Genomic DNA, 24047 nt, shown 5'->3' with positions numbered 1-24047 from the left:
CCCAAATTATATAGGGATTCACCTAGATTTTCTTCTAGTTCTGTTATTTTTGTTTTTTACAGTTTTATTTTCAAACCTGAACTCTGCCCCTTACCAGCTGTGTGACCTTGAGCAAGTTCTGGGTTTCTACATTAGTAAATCAGGAACAATGACTGCTACCTTAGTGGGCTGCTGGTATGATTTAATAAGGCAAGAAAGGTAAAGCATATACCATAGGGCCTGGCTGGTGTAAGTATAGAATATATTTTAGTTAATATCCATTGTTATCATCATCCCTTAAATCTTTAATCAACTATAATTAATTTTGGTAGAGAGAAGGAGGTAAACATCTAATTATTTTTCCTTAAAATAGTTCCTTCATTGGGATGAGCCTGGGTGGCTCAATGGGTTAAGCATCTGACTCTTGATTTCGGCTCAGGTCATGATCTCAAGGTTTGTGAGATCAAACTCAGCATCAGGCTCCATGCTGACAGCACAGAGCCTGTTTGAGATTCCCTATCTGCCCTTCCTCCACTCACACTCACTCACGCGCTCTCTCTCAAAATAAATAAACTTAAAAAAAAAATAGTTCCAGGGGCGCCTAGGTGGCTCAGTTGGTTAAGTGTTTAACTTCAGCTCAGGTCATGATCTCACGGTTTGTGAGCTCGAGCCCCATGTCGGGGTCTGTGCTGACAGCTCAGAGCCTGGAGCCCACCTTGGATTCTGTGTCTCCCTCTCTCTCTGCCCCCCACCCCCTGCTCACACTCTGTCTGTCTGTCTCTCTCTCTCAAAATAAACATTAAAAACAACTAAAAAAAAAATAGTTCCTTCATCTTTTCAACCATTCTGTGAGGTAATTCAATTTCAAAGATAAAATAAAAGATACTTATTCTTAGAAAAAAATTTTAAAGGAATCATGTATTGCATTTCTCTAGCAATGGAGAACTTTTTTAATGTTTATTTATTTTTGAGATAGAGAAAGAGTGAGTGGGGGAGGGGCAGAGAGAGGGAGACAGAGGATTCGAAGCGGGCTCTGTGCAGACAGCAGTGAGCCTGATGGGGCTCAAACTCACGAATCGCGAGATCATGCCCTGAGTCGAAGTTGGACGCTCAACCAACTGAGCCACCCAGGCACCCCTCTAGCAATAGAGAATATTTTTAAATATTTCACTGACCAAATATAATGGTGGGGCGCTCTCACACATGAAAGAGAGTGAGAGATCGAGCAAGTATATGATAGTGGGGTATTATGTTTTATTTGTGTTGGTGTGTGTGTATGTATTTGTGTGTTGGGTGTACATGGGATTATATGCGTGTTGGGTGTATGTGTACGTGTGTGTGTTGGGGGTGTGTGTGGCATGTGTTTTGGGTTGTATGGGGGTATATATATGTGTGTATGTGTGTTGGGGGTACATGTATGTCTATGCTGAGGGTATGTGTATGTCAGTGTGTATGTGTGTTATGTTGGGGCATCATGAGGAGAGGAAGAAAAAACAACATTATTTGGGACAGGATATGCCAACCTAATACTGTCCAGTGGAGGAAAAATATTTACTATTGTTTCATAACATTATCTCGGAAGGGTACGGGGGTAAAAACGAACATAATAAAACCTACCAATAAAACTGCAAATAGATAACATACTCCATAGAGTTTCCCTCATTTTTCTAATCTGGTGCCTTGTTAGCTGTATGACTCCCTGGCTGGGGTTATATTTAATCAATTCTTTGGCTTGGTAACTTTCAGGGCATTACTGGTATGATAAGAAACAACTATAAAAAGACCAGACTGTCAATCAAAGCCTTAAAATGCACTATGAACTCTTTATACAGCCTCCTGTCCTCCTCAACATAACTGGCTCCCCATGAGACACAAAGGAGGACTATACTTCACTCTGTGATACAGAGAAAACATTAAATATTAAAGAGCCTTATATGGTCTGTTAAGGAGAGTTTGGTTGATCCAAAAGACTGAAGGTTTCCTGCTTTGTTCATTTCTATTTTTTAAACCCAGCAGTCCCCTTTTGCAGCGCAGCAGAAAAACAACAACAACAACAACAACAACAACAACTTGCCAACGGCTTGTCGAAGCTCACTTTGCAAAAAAATGGGGCTGTTTATGTTGGATGGTGGGAATCAGGGAATCCATAAAAGATGTAGTATCTTCACCTAAATGTTTGCTGACCATCGCTCACCCGCAAAGAGAACAAAGCGAAGCGTTGTATGTCTAGGGGAATGCACAACAGCCCATAAGGGAAAGTTCAGAAGTCCTTGGCAAGCAGGAAGATCTGAGTATTTGTTTCTATCCCAGACAAGCCAAGCAAAGCCACAACACTGTCAAACCCAAGAGGTTTGTGGCTTTTCAGCAGCACCGATGCCAGAGAGGAAGTGCCCTTCTCTAGACACAGCCCCACGTGTCTACGGCAGGGAATCCACAGGACAAACCTAACCTCATTTGTTAATAACCATGACCAAAAAGACACCAATTTCCTCTGTGGGGTTTATGCTTAAAACCACCTACGGCCGTATGGACAAGTCTTAAAACACAGACATGCCCAAAGCAATCTGCAACATAATTTCACAGTCGCAGAGAGGGCTCCTGTATGGGATTTCTGCAACCAAGGTTAGACACCTGACCCAACCAACCCTACATCACATATATAATACAGACCTTCAAAAAGTGAATACCCTGAGTCCCCATGCTTGCGCATAATCTGTCCCTACTGGGGATCGCAGCAAGGATTCAAAGCTATTATGTGTGTGCACTGAGAACTGAGCAAGCAAGGTCATTCTCTCTCTATAGCAGGACCCTGATAGCAAAGCGCAGAAGACCAACTAGGGACCAAAGAGAAAGTGCACGTACCAATCATATGCCCAACACCTGACTACCAAAGAGGTAGTTACAGAGGCGTACGTTCTAAGAAAAGGGAGAACAAAACAGGAGGGCATAACCCCTGTCTTATTTACAACCTGCATTAAGCAAGGGAGTCTCACGTAGATCATGGCTGAATAAAACAGTAAGTGTGGCAATATGCAGCTAGACATGACATATGCATGGAATGTTTTTCGTTTTTCTTTAAAAAAAATTTTTTTAATGTTTATTTTTGAAAGAGAGACAGAGCATGAGCAGGGGAGGGGCAGAGAGAGAGAGGGAGACACAGAATCCAAAGCAGGCTCCAGGCTCCGAGCGGTCAGCACAGAGCCCGACGCGGGGCTCGAACTCACGGACCGTGAGATCGTGACCTGAGCCGAAGTCGGACGCTCAATGGACTGAGCCACCCAGGCGCCCCATATTTCTCATTTCTCCAAAGTGGGAACATAGAAGAGCATTCAAGATTTCGACACAATCCACACTTTTGTCAGTTTATACAGAGTCTCCTGTTTTCTTTCCTGTCTCTTTTCTCTCTGGAGTGAGAGTGGAAAAAAATGTCTGAACTCAGTATTTGTGACATGGAGCTCGCGGGCCTGCTCGTTTGTGAGCGTGTTTCCCCACCTCCAAGCAGGGCTGATGGCCACTGAGATTCTGAGGAGTGTGGGTCAGGCAGGGGGCCCAGTTCCAGACGAGAGCACCTGGGTCCTACAAGACCGAGCGGGTCCCCCCACCAACTCTGCAATGGCAAGGAATGCCCAGCCCGGACCAGGCTTCAGCAAATCCCTCTCCCAAACAGCACAGCTCAGAAACTGTCCCACGTAGTGAAGTTAAGCCTGGTTTAAGTTAAATGACCAACAACTACAGCGTTCAGATAAAATTAAAAAAAAAAAAAAAAAAAAAAAAAAAAAAAGAAGGCTTTAAGGATTGACCTGGTGACACTAGATTTAAGTTTTAATCAACCTCAGAAGTTTGCCATGAAGGGACTTGGGTAAAAGGATCCAGGGGAACTGGGCCATGAGGGTGCAGGGAGAGCACGGGGCCATTTTTCATCATGGTGTCCAAGGGCTATCAGACTTGCAGTGCCTGGGAGTTCTGCTTGCAGCATGGCACAGGGTGACTCACCCAGAAGGACATTTCCACCCCAGCAACGGTGCTGGGACGAGTCAAGAGCTGGCAGTGAACCTCGGCTGCTTTTTTGTTGGCAGATAAGGTAGCTGACTCACCCAAGGGGATGGTCAGGCATCGGTGCCCAGGATGGAAGGAGAAACTAAGCCACCTTGTGCGTGAGGACAGTCTGACAGAGAATGTATTTTGAGTTATTTTGTAGGGTGTTTTCACATAAACCATCTGCTGAGAAAGAAAGCGTTCCTCATTTCTGTCTGATATATTCTCTCTGGTACAGGAGTAGGCCTCACCCCAAATCCCTCCTGGACTGTGGGAAGCACAATATTGACAGCACGTGAGGGGAGATTAAAATAAAGCCCAAACCAAACATAAGCATTCGGGACTCCAGAGAACATCTGACAGGAGGGAGAACACTATTAGAATTATTCCTGGCCGGGTTCCAAGCCAGAGGACTGCAACGTGATTTCGGCATACAGCCACTTTTGGGGGATGTCAGAGAAGAGAGGATCGCCCGGAATTACAGGAGAATCCATAAAAACCTTCACATGTAATTGTCACTGACTCAAATCTATCTTGACAATTGCTTTTCAGCTCTCTCACAGGTAGGAGGACCTCCAAGAACCTCAGTTTTCTCATCGGTAAAACAGGGACAGTAATAGTTTCAACACGATTGACTACATGACAATTAAATGACCCACCGCAGGTAGAGGGGTGGGCACAGTGCTGGGAACCTAGTGCTCAGAAGTGTACTGTCTATTGTGATTATTATCCACCTCCCTAAATAGCCTGCACTATGTTAAATGATGTCTCTGGGTACCAGTAAGTAAGGAATAGACAGGGATGAAGAAAGGAAAGCCTGTTAGAAGGTGGGGCTGGGTGGGATTGAAGAATAGGAGTAGAGAGGGGCGCCTGGGTGGCTCCGTCGGTTAAGCGTCCGGCTTCGGCTCAGGTCATGATCTCACGGTTTGTGAGTTCGAGCCCGCATGGGACTCTGTGCTGACAGCTCAGAGCCTGGAGTCTGCTTCGGATTCTGTGTCTGCCCCTGTCTCTCTGCCCCTCCCCCACTTGTGCTCTGTCTCTGTCTCTGAAAAATAAATAAATGTAAAAAAAAATATTTTTTAAAAAGGAGGAGTAGAGGGGCACCTAGCTGGCTCAGCTGGTAGAGCGTGTGACTCTTGATCTCAGGGGCATGAGTTCAAGCCCCACATTGGGAGAGAACCTACTTTAAAAAAAAATAGGGGGCGCCTGGGTGGCTCAATCATTTAAGCATCCGACCTCAGATCAGGTCATGATCTCACAGTTCACGGGTTCAAGCCCCGTGTTGGGCTCTGTGCTGACAGCTCAGAGCCTAGGCCTGCTTCAGATTCTGTGTCTCTTCCTCTCTCTGCACCTCCTCTATTAACACTCTATCTCTGTTTCTCAAGAATAAATAAACACTAACAATACAGGAGTACAGGTAAGAGAAAAACACACACATACACGCATGCACACACACGCACACACACATTTACACACCCACACCAGACACTCACACACATGTATACACATACATATATTCAAATATACACACAACATACACACTCGTACAAACACACAAATGCACACTTACACACTCTCTCTTTTTAAAAAATCTGACAATATTAGTTTAGTTCGTTTATTTCAGAAAGGTTTTTCTCTACCAGTAAGGCTGGCCTACCCAAGAGAAAAGTCAAGGCCCCTGTGACCTCACGGGGTTCAGGAAACACTGTGTGCAGTGCAGGGACATGAACTGAAACAGTTCCAGTGTGGGTACCTGGCAGACTTTACCAAACACAAATACAACCCCACCATGAGTAAACTTCAAAGTCAACATTAAAGATTCTTGTGATAAAAAAAAAAAAAAAAAAGTTTCTCTTAACTGACCTGCACTTACCCAGCTTTCTGAATTACCTGACATTGTGTTCCATCTGTAAAACAGTACAGAGGCATGCCCCCTCTACCCTAAACCACCCCAGCTGCTAGGCTGTGCTCAGGACCCCTGCCAGCTGAGCTATGTTCTCACAAAGGGTCAGCTGTGTCTGCTCCTAAACTGGTTTATGTCATTGAACTTCTCTGTAGTTACATAATTTTATTAACAAATGTAAAAAGAGAGTTGCTGATTCTAAGAAAGCTAAGTTGGGCACTTAAGGGAGCAACTTGATGAGGACTAGTCACCAAAAGAATTGTCAAATGAGGTACGGGTAAGACAATTTGCAAAGGGCCATAAAAGAAAAAAGAAAAATCTAGAAGAACTCTGCATTCAGACTGTTTCCTACATGTCTTTGAAGATGGCGTGCATCATTTATAATGACTCTCTACTTTACCAAATTTTTCAAAGAATCGACCACTACTGCTTCTCACAACTACAGGGAAAACGTCTATGGTTTTGATAAACCTAATAGCCAACAATTACTGAGTATGTATATTGTGCAAGGTACTTGCTGAGTGCTTCTTGTATGCTTGAATAGGGAAAGAATGAACCAACTCAGCACACTGAAACAAGTATTTTTGGAACTTTGCTAAAATATTGGTTCTATTTCGGCTACTGCTGGCTGTTAGAATGTAAATTGTTTTGTCTCGTCCCTGTTCTTGCTTCAGTTGAACGGTGTGAAAGAGAAATCATCTCTACCTCTGAGCACATAGAATGTCCCATACCATGGGAACAGAATCCAACACAGCGGCTTGCCCCACAGCCGAGCTCACGGCTCAGATGCTCACAGCACAAAGCTACGCTAGCAGAACAAGCATCACAGAACCTTTCTCCTGAACTGCAGGGTGTTAACAATGCCTGAAAACACATGGCCACAGCAAGTTGGAGCAATGTGCCATATGGTGAGGATTGTTATATAATTTCTAAGTCAATAGTTTAGAAGCTCTGGGCCAGGAAATGCTCATGTCCACATTGAGCCCAGATATGCCACCACCAGACTGGTTTTTATTTTTTAAGGATTTTTTTAAGTTAGTTTATTTATTTATTTTGAGAGAGAGAGAGAGAGAGCACACAGGAGGGGCAGAGAGAGAGGAAGAAAGGGAATCCCAAGCAGGGTCCACACTGTCAGCACAGAGCCCAATGCGGAGCTCGAATTCATGAACGATGAGATTATGACCTGAGTTGAAACCAAAAATGACGTTTAACTGACTGAGTCAACCAGGCACCTCAAAGATTTTATTTATTTGTTTGTTTGTTTATTTAATTTTTTATTTATTTTTGAGACAGAGAGAGACACAGCATGAGCAGGGGAGGGGCAGAGAGAGAGGGAAGCACAGAATATGAAGCAGGCTCCAGGCTCTGAGCTGTCAGCACAGAGCCCAACCAACGCGGGGCTCGAACCCACAAGCTGTGAGATCATGACCTGAGCTGAAGTCAGACGTTCAACCGACTGAGCCACCCAGGCACCCCTCAAAGATTTTATTTTTTAAGTAATCTCTACACCCAACGTGGGGCTCGAATTTACAACCCCTAGATCAACAGTTGAATGCTGTACCGACTGACCCAGCCAGGTGCCCCTCACCAGACTGGTTTTTATTTCTGGCATGAAGATTTATAGAAAAATAGGTCTGTGAAAAATATTCCCTCACTAGGAAGAAAACTGAAATCAAGGGGCAGTCACTGTTATTTACCAACATGGTACATTTTAGGCAGTGACGAAACATGGATGGATTCATTGTTGAGGCCTTAATTACAAACAGTAGTGATTTAAACATTTACAAAGGCTGATTACCTGTCAGTATTCACTACAATAACTTTATAGTCCTAATTGTGGTTTTATGTCTATGTGCATGTACATATGGGTGAAGAGTAGAGGAAGATAAGAATTTATGTAGAAATATACCAAGGTTTGGGGGCCTAATTCTGCAGATTACTTCTGTTTTGTTTTGCTTTTTTCTTAGTTCTGGCACAAGAGTGTTTGCTTTAAAGACTCAGAATAATCTGCCACACAAGCATTTATTATGCCTACCTACCCCAAAAGTTATAATAAATAATACAGTTAAAATGTAAAACGTCTCAAAGCCTGATTCAATGCAATGCAAACCACTTAACAAACGAGTCTTTGACTTGCCTCTGAAAAGTCCACTGGGACAGCTGTGTGACCAGCACAAAATGTCTGATTCATGTTTTATCAGAGAGCTAGAGGGGATCTGAGATCACCCTGGGCCCTATCTCCTCCTTCCACAGATGAGGAAACAGATCCCCCAAGGTGAGCGGCTTGTGGCAAAACCAGGTCTGGTCAACCCCAGTACAACGCATTTTCTTTCCACAGGGCTGATGCTATTATCCTCATGACTTCCACCATGTGACCACGATAAAGACCATAAATATTAAGTGAGCTTCTCCTATGTGCCAAGCACTGGCTTCAGTACTTTCCACAAACAGGTCATTTGGTCCTCAAATCAACCCTATGAGACGGGAATGATTATTGTCCTCATTTAACACGAGTGTAGTGAGATTCAGTGGCTCACCGGGCCTTATAGGTCGAAGGCGGTGAGGCCAGGATTGGAACCTGGGCAGTCTGGGGGGACAGGAGCCCACATTCTTCCTTCTAGCACTGCAATAGCCGGCTGCCATGGCCATTAGACACACTACATACTTGTGCATTTCTATGCCGCAAAGCCTGAGAGTGAAGGGTGTTGCTGTCACTTTTAACAAACAGTAAAACAGAACAATCTGACATACCACATGAGACCTAACGCCCTTGCCTCTGGTTGTTCTCTCAAACCCAGTGCTTTTGGTCTTTTCCTCTCTCCCTCCCCTCCTCCTCCCCTCTCCTCAACCTAAGTTCTGAGAGCTGCCTTGAGAGCTCTCAGTCAGTATCAATGATGCCATTATTCACTGAGCCTGACAAATAGGTCGGTTTCAGGAAATCTGTGCTTCCCCTTCTGCATTTCCTCTATTTCTCATCAGAGAATCAATGCCTTCTATCTTAATGTTTCTATTCACAATTAAGAAGGAATTGTGAATTCTTTTTTAATGAAGAGAAAGGAAATCAAGTTAGTACGAAACCCATCAACTAATCTACCAGTAATGTACTTAGTGGGCAAATTATGAGTGCAAACAAATCTGAGAACAGTTGGCAAGAATTTTACTTTTTGCTAAGGTGGTCACTGTATTTGTACAATAATATGACCATCCAAAGAACAAGAGAATGTCTCTCTGAATTTTGTAAACAGACATTGCTCTGTGAGCCGAGAGAATCCATTCAATGGAACCCGCTATTTGATGTGATCATGCAGACCAGAAGTGGTAAACTTTAGACTATCAGTATGTCTAAAAATCATTCTTATCTTTTTAAATATTTCTGAACATACTAATTTATAATGCGGAGCTCCAGAAATCTTTAGTTTCACATTTGAATTTTATCGGTACTGAATAAAATTATTTCCCATTTAAAAAAAAAGTTTGTCCTATATTCAGGGATATGAATGATATATTGCAGGAGACTAGAATGGTCTCTTGGGCAATAAGAGCGGATGTGATTCTAGAAGATAGGACAAAGAAAGACTGCCTCCCTTAAGGATTATTTTAACCATGTCACCCCAATAGTCCCTGGTTTTTGGGTTTTTTTTACTGTATCAGTCTAAACCAATAATCAGTCTAACTAAACTCAGTTTAATTTTCTATTATCTGGCCTTAGTCAGCAAGTACAAATAGGTCTCGCACTGCTTCCCCCCATGACACACCTTCTGTTAAGACAAGTGCTTACACTATGCTCACTCTGACTTCTCTGTCTACACTCACGGAAAAGCCAAATGAGGTGTCACTGATGGGCACCTTCCACTGGTCAGTGCATTGAGTTACAACAACATATGAGACGCATATGGTCGCCATGTTTCCCATTTTATAGAAAAGAAACTGTGGCTCAGAGATTAAAGAAGAGAGCCAAGGCAGCGGTCCTAAGACTTAAACTCAGGTCTGACTTTGAAGTCCCTGTGCCCTCCTTGACGCCATGTTGCTTCTCTTATCTAGAAACCCTCTATGCTGGCTTTTGCTACACCTATGGAGCTTCGCTTTCCTGCCCAGTTTTGGTCCTTTCTCCCCTTCCCAGGCAACTGTTCAGCCCTTCCAGATTTTGCCCTTCCTTCAGTTTTCCATACCACTTAAAATGTGTGAAACAGTTAACTAAATATTCTCTCAAAATGTTTACCGTTGTTATGCAGTCCTTTGCTTTCCACCTAACTTTTTGATTCTCCAGGGCTTCTGAGGCTGCACACACAGTAGGGATTTCATAAACACTTGAGGAACTGAGACCTTCTGGCTCCCTGGGTTATATAAGAGGAACCACAGCACTGGGCTGGGGACACAGAATTGGTGGTGGGGAGTCATGGAGAAGAAGGGGAGGAAGGTAGACTGAGGCTATGGAATAAAGGACCCTAAATGTAGTTCAAGGAGTATAGATTTTATCTGTAAGTTGTGAGGAGTCCTTGAAAGTATCTGAGAATTGCAAGGGAGGAGTTCTAAGTCAGGAAGATATATCTGGCTGTATCCTTTTTTTTAAATATAATTTATTGTCAAACTGGCATACATATAACACCCAGTACTTATCCCAACAGGTGCCCTCCTCAATGCCCATCACCCACTTTCCCCTCTCCCCCACCTCCCAGCCACCCTCAGTTTGTTCTCTGTATTTAAGAGTCTCTTGTGGCTTGCCTCCCTCCCACTCTGTAACTATTTTCCCCCTCCGCCTCCCCCATGGTCTTCTGTTAAGTTTCTCAAGATCCACATGAGTGAAAACATATATCTGTCCTTCTCTGACTGACTTACTTCCCTCAGCATAAGACCCTCCAGTTCCATCCATGTTGCTGCAAATGGCAGGATCTCATTCTTTCTCATTTATCTGCCTGTATCTTGAATAACATCGACTGAACAAAGTTTGGGCTTTTTATAGCCACAGCATTTGTCCTCATGTTTCTGTTATAGTGGAAATGCATTACTTCGGTAGTTTATTTAAATCCAAAAGCAAACACACACACACAATCACTGTGCTAATACTCAAGGCAGACTATTTTAGACTCAGCAGAATTTGTCTAAAGTCCTAATGGGCCAATAAAAAAAACAAATTAATTACAAGCAACATTCAGAAGTGATTATTCACTTTAATAGAATACATTTGCTACAGGTGTAGGAATGATGTTTGAAAAGAAAGGCAAATTTACCCACTGGGAGCAACCAAAGAAATTTTCCTAGTTCCAGACTGTTCACTTTTGAAAAAAATTATATGGCAAATAATTTCTCAACAAGTTTGCTGTATGTGGTGAGGAAAAGGCTATCACTAGGGGCACCTGGATGGCCCAGTCCATTGAGCATCCAACTTTGGCTCAGGTCATGATCTCATGGTTTGTGAGTTCGAGCCCTGCATTGGGCCCCAGCTTGGAGCCTGAAGCCTGCTTGAGATTCTGTGTCTCCCTCTCTCTCTGCCCCTCCCTGACTCATACCTTGTCTCTCTCTCTCAAAAATAAATTAACGTTAAAAAAAAAAAAAAAAGTAAATGATAAAGGGACACCTAGGTGGCTCAGTCAGTTAAGTGTCTGACAGGACTCTTGGTTTCAGCTCAAGTCATGCTCTTACGTTTTGTGGGTTTGAGCCCCACATTGGGCTTTGTGCTGATAGCATGGGGCCTGCTTGGGATTCTCTGTTTCTCTCTTTCTACACCCCTCACCTCTCAAAATAAATAAACATTAAAAAAAAAAAGTAAATGAGAAAGTCATTCAGCTGATGGTCCTATAAGTAGAGATGAGGAGAACACACTCATTAAGACTAAATAAACAATGGGGACACAATCAAAAGAGTAGGAATCAGGGGCTCCTGGGTGGCTCAGTTGGTCAAGTGTCTGACTCTTGATTTCAGCTCAGGTCATGATCTCATGGCTCATGAGTTTGAGTTCTACACTGGACTCTGAGCTGATAGGGTGGAGCCTGCTTGGGATTCTCTCTCCCTGTCTCTGCCCCTCCCCTGTTTACAATTTCTCTCTCTCTCTCTCTCTCTCTCTCTCTCAAAAATAAATAAATAAACATTGTTAAAAAATTAAAAATTAGTAGTCATCTATGTTCGATGGACTAGGAATGAAATGCCTCAAGGAAAGAACACTAGCAAAATGTGAGGCTGGGAGGCCATGTTTCCCTGAGGAACGTGGAGTTCATATCACCAATGACTGTAAGAACACTCAGGACGTGAGCGGGTCCTGGACACCAACAGCATCTCTGCTTTCCTCGTATTGGCGGAGAGATGAATTCCCACAGTGCTGGCGACGAGGAAAGACACAGGACATTAAACCTCTTCTTCACGTGATCATCACAACAGCTAGCATCTCTGGCTTGAGGTGGTTCCCCATTATTTCTAACTGATGGAACACCTCTGAAGATACTAACATCCTTCACAGGTGAAAAACCCGAGGCTTAAAAAACAAAACAAAACACACCCATGACTTCTTAGCAAGTTAGTGGCAGAGTCCGATCCTGAAATAAACCTTGTTGACTTCAAAGCCCACATGCTGGAATTGGAAAGAATGAGTGTGAATTTTATGTGAAAAACAGAATTCCAGAGGAAAGAAAACAGACGAAGAGTCCTGAGACCCAAAAATCAAGTGAAGAGAGAGTCAACTTACCAGCATATTTTGTAGTGTTAGATTCATCCATGGACCAAAAGCAATAATCGAAGGCAAATACCTGAAGGAAAGAAGAAAATATTAAAGATTAATAAACTTCTAGGAGTATATCAAACTGCAAAAAAGAATTCACGATGAAGAAGAGGATCCCTATTACTGTCTGATGAAGACAATAAACACTATAGGTTTAATGCTTTATTAATCCTAAAGTTTCTTTTGGACTACACTGATGGTTATCTTACTGGATTAGTGTCCATTGCATATGAATAGGCTATTCATCCAGAATGCAAACAGCCAGCTATCTTAACCAAAAAAAAAAAAAAAAAAAAAAAAGACAATACATTTAGTAAGAAAAAAACAATGACTTCTCACCCAAGTCCACAGTTTCTGCATCTGCTAAAGCCATTGGCTAGATTCCAATGGCTTCTCAAGTAACAACTTCCCATGGTTTCTCAAGTGATCAACTTGCATTGGAACCACTTCCTTCCAGCTTTCCATGATGCCACCATTTGTAGCTAAAGCTCCAAACTCCCCACATTTCCACCTTGGACTCTGTTCCCTGTTTCAGCGTGCCATCTTGGGCCAAGTCTTGCTAACAAACTGATAACTCACTCTTGGGTGCATTTCTGTAGAGTTACCAAATGACTACTATGTATCGGGAAAGGCTGATGCTTCTCCCATTTGGAATCTCATCCAATCACAACTTCCATGCATATTACCATCACTCGTGTTCCAGCTGTCATTAGCAGATGCACAGGGCAATGTTCCCCGAAGCATGATCCCAAAACAGTAATTTTAGGAGATATTCCATGAAAAAACAATTAAATTGTGTTGGAAATTTCACACTATTTGAGATCGTCAATGCAATTCTCAATATTAAAGGCTCTGAAAAGTTATTCAGCAAAGAAACCCATTTAATTGCTTAACTTTATTACTCCAATTAATTTTAGTGAAGAGACCCTTTCTTAAGTAATGCCTATGAGCATGCCTTGACACTATTGTTTCTCAGCATACCCCCTTAGCAAACTCTGGCCCAGAGGACCCAGTAGCCACTTTTCTGGGCTCCCGGCTACAGCTTCCCCCCCCCCCCCCCCCCCCCCCCCCCCCCCCCCCCCCCCCCGCTGCAGTCCAAACAGCAATTTACAGACCTCCCACAGACAGGAACCCTTTAATGCTTAATCATTTCCTAGGGATTGTAAGCACTGAACAAGCAGAACCCAAACTCTGTGAGCTGGCATTGAGACTGGCTGCAAAGAGGCATTTCCAGTCCATGCCCCCTAACTTCCTTATGCTTCTGCTGAACTTGTCTGTACCTTGGAATCAGTAGGAACAATTCCACCCCTGTCCTTGTTCTCCTCTTCATTTACACCCTTCAAAATGCTTCTTCTTCTTTTTTTTTTTTTTTGAGAGAGAGAGAACGTGTGAAGGAGAGGTAGGGAGAGAGAGGGAGAAGAGACGAGAGAGAGAGAGAGAGAGAGAGAGAGAGAGAGAGGGAGAGAGAGAGAATCTCAAGCAGGCCCATGCTCAGTGCAGAGCCCAACTCAGGGCTCAATCCCATGACCCTGGGATCATGACCTGAGCTGAAAGAGTTGGACACTCAAGCACCCAGGTGCCCCCAAAATGCTTTGTATTTCTTAAGGCCCAATTCAATACATTTTTCTTCCAGGAAATATTTATTGTTTAAATCCAAAAGAATTATCTCTCCTCTCTGAAATCTTGCAATGCTGTTTAATCTGGTTTCTCACAACTCTGACGCCACTGATCTGTTTTTCATTAATCGTGTATATGATCCTTGCATATGGTTTATCTCCACTGGTCGACTAAGTTCCTTGAAGGCAGGAACCATACCCAATTCACACTTGTATCCTAGAGTTTTCACAGCGGTTATTTGTAATAATTTATTGAGTGATTAATGATACCGAGACCTTGCAAGAAAGCAGGTACTTTCTAAATCGTAAAAAGATAAGTTATGCTCTGAAGAGTTTCAGTACTACATACACTTTCGTGCTTTTACAACCGATTCAGGCATATACAATGCACAACACTCACACCATCAATCTCAAATCCAAATTCAATTCTGTTACTTATACACACTATTCATTCTGGCCTTACATTAACCAAGGTTAAAATGAACACTAGTTTCAGCCAACAGAGTGTGGGATATTTACTACATTCGAGGGCTCTTCCGATGACTTGAGAGACCACACAGGAGAAAACCAGTTAATCTTCCTGCCTCTGGGCAGGACTGAACTTCAACACTTCTCCTGAGACATGATGATCTGTCTTGTTTTTAAACATTTCTAGAAAAGGAGGTTCCATAACCTCCCTTTAATGGCATCTTGTAACACTTAACTTCCATTTTCAGGACATTTTTCCCTTCCTTTTGACCTAAGTCAACTCTCCTTACGTTAAATGGCCAACAGAGGCTGTTTTCCAATTTTGATGTATACTCGTTATTTTCCTCTAGAGTCTCAATGAATTCCTCTTAGTAGCTGCTCTAATACAGGGAAACAATCATTATTCCGGATATGTTGATTTTTCGTACCCAAACTTATTTTTAACCATTTGCTACCCTGCATACGGGGCAAGAAGGCTAGGGAAGTGTAATGCGACTTGAAATAAAATGAAATCTACGCAGGAGCGCCTGGGGGGGTGCTCAGTTGGTTAAGTATCTGACTTCGGCTCAGGTCATGATCTTGAGGTCAGTGAGTTCCAGCCCCGAGTCGGGTTCTGTGCTGACAGTTCAGAGCCTGGAGCCTGTTTCGGATTCTGTCTCCCCCTCTCTCTGCCCCTCCCAGCTCACACTCTGCTCGCTCAAAAATGAATATACACTCGAAAAAAAAATTTTTTTAATTAAATCCACCCCAAATTTGAGGGTCTACCTCTCAGTAATAATCATCCCAAATTCTGTGCCAACTTCCATTTCTAGCGGTTAATAAAGTTGGTTTTGCTCACAAAGAGGAAGATTAAAAAAATTTTTCATTTTAACCATTTGCCTTCTAAAATTCAAACCCTGCAGAGGAGGTTTAAAAGGAAGCAAACAAACAACAGCAAAAACCTGCAGAGGAGAAAAGGCCCATGATAGTACTGGTGGATGTGACTGCTCTTTGTTGGCCAAAAATAATAGAATTCCCTCATCTGAATTAGGTCTCGAATTTCAAAACCTTGGATGACAGACATTTAGAATGGCCATCCCCCATCCAGTCATGGAGTACAGGTTATTATTTTAGCAAATATTTACCATTAAGGGGGCACCTGCGTGGCTCAGTCGGTTAAGCATCCGACTTCGGCTCAGGTCATGATCTCGCGGTTCGTGGATTCGAGCCCCGCGTCGGGTTCTGTGCTGACAGCTCAGAGCCTGGAGCCTGCTTCAGATTCTGTGTCTCCCTCTCTCTCTGACCCTCCCCCGTTCATGCTCTGTCTCTCTCTGTCTCAAAAATAAATAAACATTAAAAAAAAAATTTTTTTTAAAGAAAGTTGATGCCCAGGGGTGCGGGGGGTTAAGTGTCTGACTTCGGCTCAGGTCATGATCTCCGGGTTCGTGAGTTCAAGCCCCATGCCGGGCTCTGTGCTGACAGCTCAGAGTCTGGAGCCTGCTTCAGATTCTGTGTCTCCCACTCTCTCTGTGACCCTCCCCTGCTCACACTCTGTCTCTCTCTCCTTCAAAAATAAACATTTAAAAAGTTTTTTAAAAAAGAAAATTGACGCCTAGGGGCGCCTGGGTGGCTCAGTCGGTTGAGCACCCGACTTCAGCTCAGGTCATGATCTCACTGTCCGTGAGTTCGAGCCCTGCGTCGGGCTCTGGGCTGATGGCTCAGAGCCTGGAGCCTGCTTCCGATTCTGTGTCTCCCTCTCTCTCTGCCCCTCCCCCGTTCATGCTCTGTCTCTCTCTGTCCCAAAAATAAATAAACGTTAAAAAAAAATTAAAAAAAAAAAAAAAGAAAATTGACGCCTAGACACCTGAGGGATTTCCCTAAAGCTCAAAGCAAGTGGACAGAAAAATTCTTGTTATAATTTTTTTCTTTAAAGCAGGCTACAAGCAATCGTCCCTTCTATGAATTTCTATAACACTTAGTAGCTCTTCTGTGTGGGTCCTACTGTCACTTTAAACCATGAGCTCCTTGTGGACAGGGACTATGTCTCATGTACCTCTCACCACCTGGGTCAGGATCTCATCCAGAGTGGCCATTCTAGAGAGTATTTTTTCAGTAAATCCACATAATACCAGAAGCAGGAGTTGGAATGCAGACACAAACACAGAAGAGATGTGAGAACCAGTAAGAGTAAGCAGAAGTTCAACGGCAAGATATATTTTTGGATATTTTATTACTTTCATATGTATGTTTTTGAGGTTAAAAATGGTTAAAAATACAATATGGTCCCGAGATGAGCACCAGGGTCCCCTTTGACACCATTATGCTGTGGCTCAGGTGGATAACAGGTATGGCCACATCATGTATACTTTGTAGTTTGTACAGAGATTAGACTAATTATTTGTTGCTAAAACAATTATTTCTTATGACTGTTACGAAAACAGGTTCAAGGATGTTCAAACTAATTTGTTTTATGTAGCCCAATAATTTCCCTTGTAATCTTCTTAATCCTATAAATATTCACAAACTATTAGCCTTCTTTTCATGGCCAGATTTAAGTATAATTTCATCACAAAAGGTCTGTAACAAAAGGGGACATGATTTCCTTTGGTCCTTTTGATTTTCCAATACAAAATCTACTGACATTTCGGGGCACCTTAGTGGTACAGTTGGTTAAGTATTCGATTTTGGCTCAGGTCATGCTCTCCGGGTTCGTGAGTTCAAGCCCCATGTCGGGCTCTGTGCTGACAACTCAGAGCCTGGAGCCTGCTTCGGATTCTGTGTCTCCCTCTCTCTCTATCCTACCCTGCTCACTCTCTCTCTGTCTCTCTCAAAAATAAGTAAACATTAAAAAACAAAACAAAATCTACTGACATTTCAAAAGAGATATCAAAACCATCTTCTTGAGAGCTATTTCTTGAAAACTGACCATTTCAAATTAAAAAGAAAGTCATGTTTCTCAAAGCCACCACAATGTATTTGAGAAATATGTTACTTAAGACTTTGAATTCCTTTCAATAAAATTCCCAAATGCTTATACAGGAGTGCTGATTCATAGGGGCACATGTACCCCTATGTTCATAGCAGCATTTTCAACAATAGCAAATTATGGAAAGAGCCTACATGTCCCTCAACTGATGAATGGATAAAGAAGATGTGGTTTATATACACAATGGAATACTACTTGGCAATGAGAAAGAATAAAATCATACCATTTGCAGCAACGTGGATGGAACTGGAGGGTATTATGCTAAATGAAATAAGTCAACCAGAGAAAGACAGATATCATATGTTTTCACTCATATGTGGATCTTGAGAAACTTAACAGAAGACCATGGGGGAGGGGAAGGGGAAAAAAATAGTTACACACAGAGATGGAGGGAGGCAAACCCTCCATCTCTCTTAAATACAGAGAACAATCTGAGGGTTGATGGGGGTTGGTAGAGGGAAAAGTGGGTGACAGGCATAGAGGAGGGCACTTGTTGGGATGAGCACTGGGTGATGTATGTAAGTGATGAACCATGGAATCTACCCCCAAAACCAAGAGCACACTGTATACACTGTATGTTAGCCAATTTGACAATAAATTATGTTAAACAAAAATAAAATGAAATAAAATTCCCGAATGCTTATTTCCTCTATTCATCACGAAGGCCCTAGCATCGTAACTGCGGTGTGGGGGTGGGGGACTTCTCGATGCATACAACTGACTAAAACGATAAATCAAATTTGGAAACCAAGTGTAAATTTCTGGTCTTGTCAACGCCAACCCACATGGTGAGCATTTTTTGTGAAAGCTCCCACACCTTCCAAGAGACTTCAATTTGATAAAGAGCCAAGAGGACAGATGCTGTCCAGTTGTTTCCAACCCTGAAAGCCATTGTCTTTGTTGTTTCCAAGAAAATTTTACTCTACCTTCTCAGAATCCCACTCCTTCCTCCTCATTTGCAACTTGTAAAACTCATACTGACATTTAATTCCCTGCAGCTTGCTGTTCACATCTGTTCCACCTTCATTGCTCTCTTAAAAATGTTAGCTTTGCATCTTTGTGAACCACTGAACATCTAGTAAAGTTACGACAAGCTGTTTTTAATAAGGCAAATGTGCTGAGTGGTATATATTCCGAGGCAAAGGAGTTCCAGGATGCAGGCACAGGACGCAACACAGTCAAACTCCAGTCCTACCTAAAAGTTCTAGCTCTGATGGCATTTCAGCAAAATTCAATTTTTAAAAATGCAAGAATCTTCTGTGTCCTTGAAGAACCAGAAGGCATCAGCATCCTAAGAAACATGATCTGTCATCATTTTCCTGACCCCTGGAAACCAAACACGCAGGTCCATGCAAAGCAACTACCTTCCGTTCATCCTCGGTGTGGATTCACCGAGAAGTTCTCCAACTGCATGATGTTTGATCCCCACAGCAATCACAAATACCTATTTGCCACCCCTCTCAATTTCAGGTACTACAGGGAACTCAATTATGTATTAGGCATGTTGTTTGTCCTCTGGTTGCAAATAGTCTGGATAAAAATAACAAAACATAAAACAATTATCCTTGGGACAAAAGGGACATTTTTTTCCCCAAAATTACTTAAAATACATTCTTTTACACTTATTTATTTTTGAAAGGCAGGGGGGGATGAACAAACTGGGGAGGGGCAGAGAGAGGGAGAGAGAGAATCCCAAACATGCTCCGCACTGTCAGCACAGAGCCTGACACGGGGCTCGATCCCATAAACCGTGATTTCATGACATGAGTGAAAATCAAGAGTTGGATGCTTAACCAACTGAGGCACCCAGGAGCCCCCAAAATCACTTTTACGGAACCCCAACTTATCTCAAGATAATTGTACATAAACAAATATTTCTAAACATGTAGATCAGATTTCTGACACAATGAGGAAAGCCCACTCTGTTTCAATTTCTCCCAATTACAATCTTTCAGGGGCGCCTGGGTGGCTCAGTGGGTTAAGTGTCTGACTTCAGCTCAGGTCATGATCTCATGGTTTGTGGGTTCGGGTCCCACATCGGGCTCTGTGCTGACAGCTTGGAGCCTGGAGCCTGGAGCCTGCTTTGGATTCTGTGTCTTCCTCTCTCTCTGGCCCTTCCCCGCTCACACTCTGTCTCTGTCTCTCAAAAAATGAATAAAACGTTAAAAAAATTTTTTTAATCTTTCAATGACATCTCAAATGTTACTTCTTTATAAAACTCTTAAGGATACTCATTGCTGTGAATTTCTAATCTGTGTGGAGGGGGGCGGTAATATGCGTGTGATAGAGATTCCCTTTGTTCTGCTAAATTACTAATTCTTAGAGGCCAAGACTTTGGTTTTCCTAATGTTTTTCTTGTCCATAATTCCACCAAACAAACAAACAAAAAATCTGAGAATTTTCTCTGTAAAGCAACTTCTTGGTAAAGTACCTTTTAATTAAATGGTCTTGTAAATCTGTTTTCATGTAGATGGCTGCTTAAAACGGCACACACTGACTGGTTACTGTGACCCTAGGAGACACCACAGTGGTACCTTGTCAAAGCCTCTGTTTTCATTCAACTGTGGAAGTAACAGGACTAGGGTCACCCTACAGACATTAGTTGAGCAAGCACCCCTAGTCATCTATTCTGTCCAGAGTTACCCAGATCTTCAGCTCTGAGAGTTTCCACCCATGACCAAGGAATCCTCCAGGCATATTAAGCACAGTGGGAAGTCCACAGGCAAAAGGAGGAAAAGAGAATGGAGACCTGTGAGGGAATCCCTCCTTCCAGCAGCTATCTTCCTCTCCTCACCTCTGCCCGGTGATCTACAACGCGTTCTTCAAGTCCTGTCCAAAGGTCACCTCCTCCAGTGTTTCCTCACCCTCCTTCCTCTGTGCTGGCTTAGTGAAAAGCTATACCTCTCTAATACATCCTCTACCTATATAAGTGCATATTTTACATTCAGTTAGGATTTTGAGGATTTAAGCAAATACCTACCAATACAATGCCTGGTGTGAAACAGTGACTCTGTATCGGCAGCTCTGTTACCAGTATTAATGGCATCTACGAGCCGGCTTCTCTCCCCAGATAGTAGCCCTACCGCTTGTGGAGTGTTTACTGTGTACCATGCACAGTCCGGTGTCCCACAGTCTCATTGAGCCGCGACCTCCCCTGAGCCAGGGGCTGTGCGGATTCATTTCCTTATTTCCTACAGGTACAGATGTAGTAGATGGTGTGATAGCTCGATTCGCTTAATCAAATTAAGAAAGCAAAGTGAAAAGGCAACAAAGATCCCCACGGCCATCAGGGGAAGAGTTGCTATAGTTTCTTGAGTTCTGTTAACAAAAGCATCAATGCAAAGCACACTACTTCCTACCTCCCAAATCCAGAATCTAAAGGGCTTCCCTTGGGGGAAAAGAACTCCACTCCATGTGGACGAGCTTTCCTTTGCACGAAGAAGTGTGTTTCCCTCCTCTCGTTCTATACGGTCACCCTCCTCTCTTTGCACAATCAATCCGCTGTTCACATGTGCAGCCCCAGCTGCCATTAACAGCCTGTTGTGGCAACTACCTAACTTTGAAACTGCGCCTGAGATCTCTTCACAAACCCCCATTTCTCTAGCTTTAGAAGTACTGGCTTGCCAATATTCAATTTTGTCAAGTTCAAAGACCACAGTTAATCTGAAAGACAAGTGCCAAATCTGTTCGCATTTCACCACACCGTTATGAGAATTGAGTCAGACCCCCTCCCCAAATTAAAGCCCTATACAGTTCGGGTCATGTCGAAATCTTCCTTTTAGTGTCAATTTTGACACTCTTCCCCTTCATTTCTTTCTCCTAAGTCAGAGATGTGAAGAGTCAAAAAAAAAAAGAAGAGTTAGATGTCGTTCATCTTGAAGAGGCTGTCCTGAAGTGGAAAGGAAAGTTGGTCATTGAAGCCTGTCTGATCCCCAGAACCATCTCCAACCACCGCTGTTTGCAAAAGCGGCTTTGCCAGCACCAACTCAAGCCCTGCATGAGAACATATCTGCTCCTGTGCATCAGGAAGTACCATGATGGTCACCCCTACTACTCGTGACTTCTACCAGCAGACACTACTTTCCCATTAAAACGCTGTCGAGTAACGGTTCCCTTTTTGCAGAGATTAATCATTTTCTTTATCTATGCCTAGATGTGCACACCAGACGACGTCTTGACTCACACAGTCAATATTGCCTGACTGACTGGGAAGATGTCAAAGCCAGATTTTGCGTAAAGACTCAACGTAAGCCAGCAGCGTCTGCTGTGCACCAACGGGCTGATGAGGCAATGCCCCTGGTGTCGGGGAATTCACTCTCTGTCGTAGGAAACGGCTAAGCTGTGGGCAAGTGCCACTCTACACCACAGGTTGAATTTCTATGGGTGCGCGGAGAAGTGGTTCGTCAAAGAACTGGCTTGTCTTTGTCGTAAGCATCTGCTGAGCCGGTCAGGACAGAAACAAGAGCCCCCCACTTGTAAAGCCCTCACTCTCTAATAGAGGGAAGTAACCAAGAGAAGGAAAGAGCGTGAGCTGTAGAAGGCAGTGCAGACATAGGAAGATCGAACAGTGACCCCGTGGGGCTGGGGGTGGAGGAGCGAGCCTCCAGAAACGTTTCTAGAGAAGGTAAAGCTTGGGCTGAAGTTTGACAAATGATCATGAAGAAGACAAATAGGAAAGGTGCTCCTGGGAAAGGGGGAACCTGGCAAGCAACAGAAGAAAAGGAAGCAGGGGCCACTGGAGTTGTTTGCAAGAGCAGTGGGCAGGGGAAGGAGGAGGGGAGAACTGGGGAGGGGTGGGCAGACCACGGGACACTTCATGCTCCTTACTGAGAAGCTCGAGGGTGGATGACAGGGCTTCGTTCTTACTCTGAATGATCACCTGGGCAACTGTGTGGAAGATGGACCGAATGGGTGTAAGATGAGCAACAAAGAGGTCAATTAGCAAAGCGTTATGAAGAAGGTAAAAGTTTTTAATTCTCAGCCTCGGCGCAGATGGAGAGAAGCTGTAGTGAAAATCACTTTTTTTTTTTTTTTGCTCAGAAACCCATACCTTATTTATTCTAGAAATAGCATCTTTCCTTTGGACAATTGTGCTAACTCCCACACCAGCCACGTGGTTCCCGGGAGCTACCACCATGTTCTTATGTGGCATGCAAAATCATTTATTCAAGGGCCCCTGGGTGGCCCAGCCAGTTGAGCGCCTGACTCTTGATTTTGGCTCAGGTCCTGATCTCATGGTCATGGGATCAAGTCCCGCATTGGGCTCCACACAGAGCATGAAGCCTGCTTGAAATTCTCTTTCTCTTTCTCTCTCTCTCCCCCACCCCTCACGCACACTCTGTCAAATCAAATCAAATCAAATCATATATTCCACATATGATTACTCAAGGAAGAAGGCAGGAAGAGCCCCCGTGTGCGCGGGGGACACTTAGTCCAGAATCTCTTGGCCATAGTTAACTGGCCCTAAAGTGGATGTCTTTGGGAGTTTGGGATTTGAAATTAGGGAAGCCAAACAAGTCTCTCTCAAATGACTGATGCTATAAAAATCTGGGACATGTTGAGGCCATGCTTCTAACCACAGGAACTAAAGAAGCAGGCACAGCTGGAAAGCAGTGAGAGACAGAAAGGAAGGGACCCACATGGGAACAGACACAGGAGATGGGGAAATCAGGAGAGGCGACTGCCATCTGAACCCCAGCCACCTCCTGTCCTCGTAAAGGATGCCCCAAAGTCATTCGTATAACTTTATCTTGTGCTCCCTCCACTTTGAGTTCCAGTCACTTTCAGCAGACAGACTCCCAGCTACTATTGGAAGAAAATAAATGTGAGAGATGTTAAAGGAAGAAGTCATCGGGCTGGGTTGCCCTGGAATACAGGACTGAAGGTAGCGTGTGAATTTCAACAGCCTGTGGGAAAAGGCACCGAAAGTGAAAACATCCAGAGTTCCAATAAATTTGAAAGCGGGAATGAGCTCTCCCAAGTCCCAGACCGATATTATAACAGGGTGGAGACCTTCCCGTTTTATACCACAAATGTACAAATTAGTGGTGTGTGAGCAATGCAGTACTAACTGAATCCCAACTCGTTCTGATACTCCATTCTTTTCATGTTTAAGCCCTTTATCATTCAGTTCTAAAATCTGCCTCACTGGTTGTAAGGGGCGGGGGTGAGGGTTTCAAAAATATACAACCTGTGTTTTTTTTTTTCCTCCTGGTTCTTTCATGCTCTGATTGCTTCACCCCCCCCAAAAAACAAAAAAAAACCAAAAAACTAGCCACCCAGATAACTTCACCAACAGCATATTCACAAGGTGATTTGGGTGTTTTCAAACACAAGAGTATTTCTTCATCAACAAAAACAGGCCAGAAGATA

General features: G+C 43.3%; 1 protein-coding gene across 7 annotated transcripts in view; it reads right to left on the bottom strand.

Moving 5' to 3' along the window:
- Positions 1-24047, bottom strand: part of KIF13A (kinesin family member 13A) — a 212544-nt gene that overhangs the window by 91468 nt on the left and 97029 nt on the right. For all 7 annotated transcript variants that reach the window (XM_042937815.1, XM_042937819.1, XM_042937816.1 and 4 more), the window contains exon 4: positions 12594-12654. In XM_042937815.1, coding sequence (XP_042793749.1) covers positions 12594-12654 — 61 coding nt within the window. The remainder of the gene's footprint in view (positions 1-12593; positions 12655-24047) is intronic.

This window comes from Panthera leo, chromosome B2 (genome assembly GCF_018350215.1).
Source record: "Panthera leo isolate Ple1 chromosome B2, P.leo_Ple1_pat1.1, whole genome shotgun sequence".
NCBI lineage: Eukaryota > Metazoa > Chordata > Mammalia > Carnivora > Felidae > Panthera > Panthera leo.
The sequence above is the reverse complement of the archived record's forward strand: the minus strand, read 5'-3'. Positions and strand labels throughout refer to the sequence as shown.